General features: G+C 35.4%; 1 protein-coding gene across 3 annotated transcripts in view; it reads left to right on the forward strand.

Moving 5' to 3' along the window:
* The window catches only part of LOC117120912 (MAM and LDL-receptor class A domain-containing protein 1-like), an 18,014-nt gene that overhangs the window by 8,142 nt on the left and 4,476 nt on the right, over positions 1–5,396 (forward strand). For all 3 annotated transcript variants that reach the window (XM_033266008.1, XM_033266010.1, XM_033266009.1), the window contains exons 6-10: positions 1,618–1,965; positions 2,256–2,387; positions 3,229–3,567; positions 3,950–4,122; positions 4,693–5,087. In XM_033266008.1, coding sequence (XP_033121899.1) covers positions 1,618–1,965; positions 2,256–2,387; positions 3,229–3,567; positions 3,950–4,122; positions 4,693–5,087 — 1,387 coding nt within the window. The remainder of the gene's footprint in view (positions 1–1,617; positions 1,966–2,255; positions 2,388–3,228; positions 3,568–3,949; positions 4,123–4,692; positions 5,088–5,396) is intronic.

Below are 5,396 nucleotides of genomic sequence, written 5' to 3' on the forward strand. Positions count from 1 at the left end.
GAGAATATCCCGATCCAGATACCAAGAATATGATGATCGAATCACTGGCCAATAAGAAACTGGAAATTTTAAACGCATACGTGTGATTTGATGATAAAAAAGCGCTCACTTGCTAACCGATAGCGCTTGCTAACCGTTAGCGGTATCCGGATAACGCTAACGGTTAGCGCTAACCGATCGGGCGTTCTCACACAGGTGCTAACGATTAGCGCTAACGGGTTAACTCCCGATCGGGATACTAGGTCTCTCGTGAGAACATAGCCTCAGACTATGTTCTCACACGGCAGCTCACGGTTAGCGGGATCCGGATCCTGCTTACCGTTAGCTGCCGTACGTCCATACGAGAAGATCCCGATCCGGACACCAAGAGTATGATGATCGAATCACTGGCCAATAAGAAACTGAAAATTGTAAACGCGTACGTGTGATTGGTTGACGATAGAAACGCGCTCAACTTGCTAACCGATAGCGCTTGCTAACCGTTAGCGGTATCCGGATACCGCTAACGGTTAGCGCTAACCGATCCGTCGTTCTCACACAGGTGCTAACGGTTAGCGCTAACGGTTAGCTCCCGATCCAGATACTAGGGCTCTCGTGAAAACCAGGCTCTTATAAAACCTATTTTGCGCATGCTCTGTGTCAGCCTGAATAATCAGCTCCATTCACTTTTGCGGCCTCGGGATTCAGCCTTTGTGTGGGCCTTGTTGAATCAATAAAACAAGTGATTAATACATTTACATTTTACTGTCAGTCTGAAAATACAAAATACTATTTAATATTTGTTCAATTAAAGTATGATACTAACAAAACTTCTCTGTGTATTGGCTAAAACTAGGAAACTCGATGCTGATTCAATTAACATGATGCCAAAACCTTGGCGCGTATCACGTGAATATTGAGCACAGAGAAGAAAATATTTCAACTTTTGGTGTCTGTCTTTTTATGGTTTTAAAGATATTAATTTTGTTGCATGAAACGCACGACATCATAGATTTCTTAGCATATATTTTGCAATAAGAATAAATGGCTACTTCACATTTATTTACTCACAAAACATCAATCAGTGGAGATGTGGTTAAACCTCTTCTATCGTAAAGCAGAGAGGGGTGGCGCTAAGTGGACAAGTGAATGTGCGTAATTTGCGGATATTCGGGAGCATCGAGCGAAATCTCTTGGCTTTTGTAGTGGAATTTTAATAAACCTTAATTGAAAAAACATTTAGTATTGTTTTTGCAGACTTACAGTAAATGTAATGTATTGAAATTCAGAATCTACTGAGCCAAATAAATCACTGGTTGCTATAGTTTGAGTCTCACTAACGTCGCGTTAGTCGTGAAGTTGGTTGTCATATTTTTTTTTTTATTACTTTATAATTTTTTTAGTAGTATTTAGTATTTTTGTTTTTCGTGTGTTTTTTACTTTATATTCTTTAATGACTTTTTTGTTGTTGCAATTTCAACATAATTTATGGCAATGAGGGAAAGCCCTATGTTCTGTTGTACAGACATAGTAAGTCTAGTTATTGTAATTATTACGCCATCAGTTAAATTACTAATATGACACTACTACAGCCTAGAATGAGGTAAAGTAGGGCCTATATTATGTTCTTTTTTCAAGTACCACCTCCTCAAACAACGGAAAAATTCATCTGCGGTAATGGATCACAAATAATCACCACTCCTGGCTACCCAAGTGAATATAGTAATAACATGGACGTAACATGGACGTTTAGTACCCACCCAGGCAGCTTGCTCTCTATTCAATTCTACGATTTTTATCTCGAGGACTCCAGCGATTATATCTATATTAGCAGTAACGGAAAACAAATTTCCGCTCACACTGGTTCCAATTTGCCACCAATAACGGTGTCCACAAATAACAAACTGACGATTGTCTTTATAAGTGATGGCAGTATATCATACAGAGGATTTGAAGCTCAAATATCCATCTATCCGGCAACCACAGGTAGGCTCACTTATTTCGTTGGTAGGTTCTAAAAATTGATTCTATCAAATGAATGGACCTCTAAGCGCCCTCTTGGATAGTGTTAAGGTCCCACAAAACAATTGCGTCAATGTACGCAAACACGTGTGTTTGTTGGAACACGTGCTTATTCATGGCCTTGTCCTGATTGCCAATTTGCTAAGTGCAATTAACACTAGGGAAAGGGCCATTAAAATAGGCTGTTTAAAATGTTTATTTTATTACGGAAACATTTTGTTATGGAAATGTTTTTTGTTTTTTTATCTAAACAGATGGTATTTGTACGGACTTCGATGAAGGATGGGACGGTTGGACTCACTTGTACCCCAGTACTAATGATCAATGGCTGCGATCGTCTGAGGGGATCGATGGATCTGGTCGGGACAATCGCTACTCTGCATCAGGTTCGGTTAATTATAACTTACTATTAATGTCTCCTTTTCATTAATGTTGATCTTTTTAATAATATTAGGATAGAATAGGAGTACTTTTGGTGTGAATCACACCTAGGTTAAAACACTAAGTCCTAAAAATTGTTTCCAGTGAAGTTCTTCTAGTGGAGAATTGGGCAGTACAAGGGGAGACAACCCTACTATTTTTCTGAAGAGTGTACTGCGTTCTTTAACGTGCACACTGGTCATAATGCACATAGGGCCAACGACTTAAACGTTTAATCCGGAAAACGGTGCCCCATCGTAGCATTTCAGCCCTCTAGCAGCAACACAAGGAGAGAAGCCATGAGCTCGAACTGGGGAGCAAGAGATCTCCGTGGTTCAGAGCACACACAGAGGCTACCACCATTGTATCCGACTGAGCTAAGCCGCTCTCAGACAATGGTAAAAAACGCACAATATAATTTATACTAAGCAATATACTGTACCTAAGTAACAAGATTCCAGAGTGAGTAGGAAAAATATTTTTATTCTTATTATTACCATCGCCTCTCCCCAGGAGAGGTGAAAGGGATTACAATAGCGCGCGTTTGTGTGTATAATAAGGCAACAGGGCGAGGGTTTTGCAATCTCAAATTATCTTGTTATTACTATAATTATTACCATTTATTACTATTAGGAGCACACCATTATCATCATCATTATTATTATTAAAATACTAGGAATAATAATTGTGATCATATAAAGTGAAAATTATATAAAATTATATATAAAAAAATTGCTTTTGTATTATGATAATCATATCGTTTGTAACGAAAAACGAAAAATTCGATTTGTTTTTCTACTTTTTCAGACGATTATTACATTTATGTTGAATCGTCTAATCGGAACCGGTATGGATATCTTGAAAGTCCAAGCACACCACCAACTTGGAGTAAAGCTTGTCTTCAATTTTACTATTATATGAGTGGAGACTCAGACCAATACTTAAGAATAATTCATTATTATAACATTAGTGATCATTCAACCCTGCTTTGGAATTACGACGACTTCAGCAGCCAATGGAAGCATGCCAGCGTAAGTTATGATACCAAAGACGGTTTTAACTTGGTGTTTAAAGGAAAATCTCACCAAGGAATGGTAGCTGTCGATGATATTTATATCAGTAAAGGGCACTGTCCGGATATTGTAGGTGAGATTTTAATGTTCTACAAGCGGTACCGTAAAATAAATTAGATACCTTTCTACATAAATTGCCTACATGAAAGTATTCCTCTAAAGCCGAGCACAGAAAGAATTTTAGATATTATTATTATTAATTATTATTATTATTATTATTATTATTATTATTATTATTGAATTCTGATTACTTTATTATTATTATTATTATTGTTAAATGTTATTTTCATTGTTATCAATGTAATAAGTATTATTATTAATATTATTATTATTATTATTATTATTATTATTATTATTACTATTATTATTATTAAGCCTATTTTAAATTATTAATATGACACTTCCAGAAATGTAAAAATAAAAAGGACACTAAAAACATATTGATACCTTTACAGATGTTGTATGTACTGATTCCTATATGACAGTTTACTTGGATTCGTCAGTTGAAAACGCCGACAATGTTCACTTCATTGACCCAACATGTACTGCTTCTGGGTATGTTAATCGTAATGGCATTCAATGGATTTATCTTCACACACGTTATGATGAATGCCAAACATCAATGACGGTAATTATTTTTATTTAAAAAATTAAAAATGCATTGCAGTACTGTATTGCTATAATTATATGAACATTATAAGCTTATATTCGACACTCGATAACACCGACGATTACACTTCCTTTATTATCAATAAATGGTGCTGCTGTTCCTTGCTGCCGAGTATGTTTATCGTCACTTGATTTAAACAATGGAAAACCTCGATGACGGTCAAAATATTAATATTAGCAACTTAGAAATAGACATATTATTTTATTTGCTCCTCCATCCAATGTCATCGAATTGTTTGTTACCAAATGTAAGTGTATATCATTATATTTGCCAATTAGGCCCTATATATTATGATTCTCATTCCCATTCGTGTAAAATAATATAATGTGATATGATGTAATGCAACGTAGCAAAATACACCAACGTCTAATGGGTGATGGTGAAAATTGTATTTAAGAGTTATTTACCCTATTATGCCAAACAATAACCAAGAACATTATAAACAAATAATTCATTTCGTTTCTTCAAACATTTACCTCCCACAGAAATAATGTTCCCTTATGATCTTTATTAAAATTTGATTTGTAGTCGACGGAGAAGTCTACAACCTACCACAATCAAGTAATGGCCTACGAAACAGAAGGAATTATCAGAAATGGCGATTTTCACATTGCCGTGGAATGTGAGCTTGACAATAAAGGGCGATCTTTGGTTGGTTTCCATCCAGCGGGAGAGCTACAAGATTTATTTAAGCGAGAGTATGCGAATTTCTCGTTTACGATGGAGCTTTACACTGATGAAGACTACTCTACACCATACCCATATTGGGAATACCCTGTAGTATTGAGTCTTGGTAGTAAAGTGTACGTTGGTGCAAGTGTGCAAACTTTCAGCGACGATATGGTTATCTTTGTAGATTCTTGCAAGGCGACACCTATTCCTGATATGGATGCTAATCCACAGCACCAATTAATTGAAAACAAGTACAGTAAAATTTTGTTAGCAATATGTAGCTCGTGTATTGTATTTTTCAAATTTTATGTGACAAAAAAATGTGCCCATATATGGGTACGATTACGTCATATCACATACTATCAAATTGTATAAAAAAAGTTGAACATGTTCAACTCTTATTGTCCATCACATTTTATGTGACGCTTTTTTGATTATATTTGATAGTGCAGACAAAGCTTTACACACTAAATAATTTTTGTTCGTTCGTTGATTTTATATATATATATATATATGTATGTATATATGTATGTATATATGTATATATATATATATATATA

This window comes from Anneissia japonica, unplaced genomic scaffold, assembly GCF_011630105.1.
Source record: "Anneissia japonica isolate Jap-2015-1 unplaced genomic scaffold, ASM1163010v1 scaffold287979_len241728_cov154, whole genome shotgun sequence".
Classification (NCBI taxonomy): Eukaryota; Metazoa; Echinodermata; class Crinoidea; order Comatulida; family Comatulidae; genus Anneissia; species Anneissia japonica.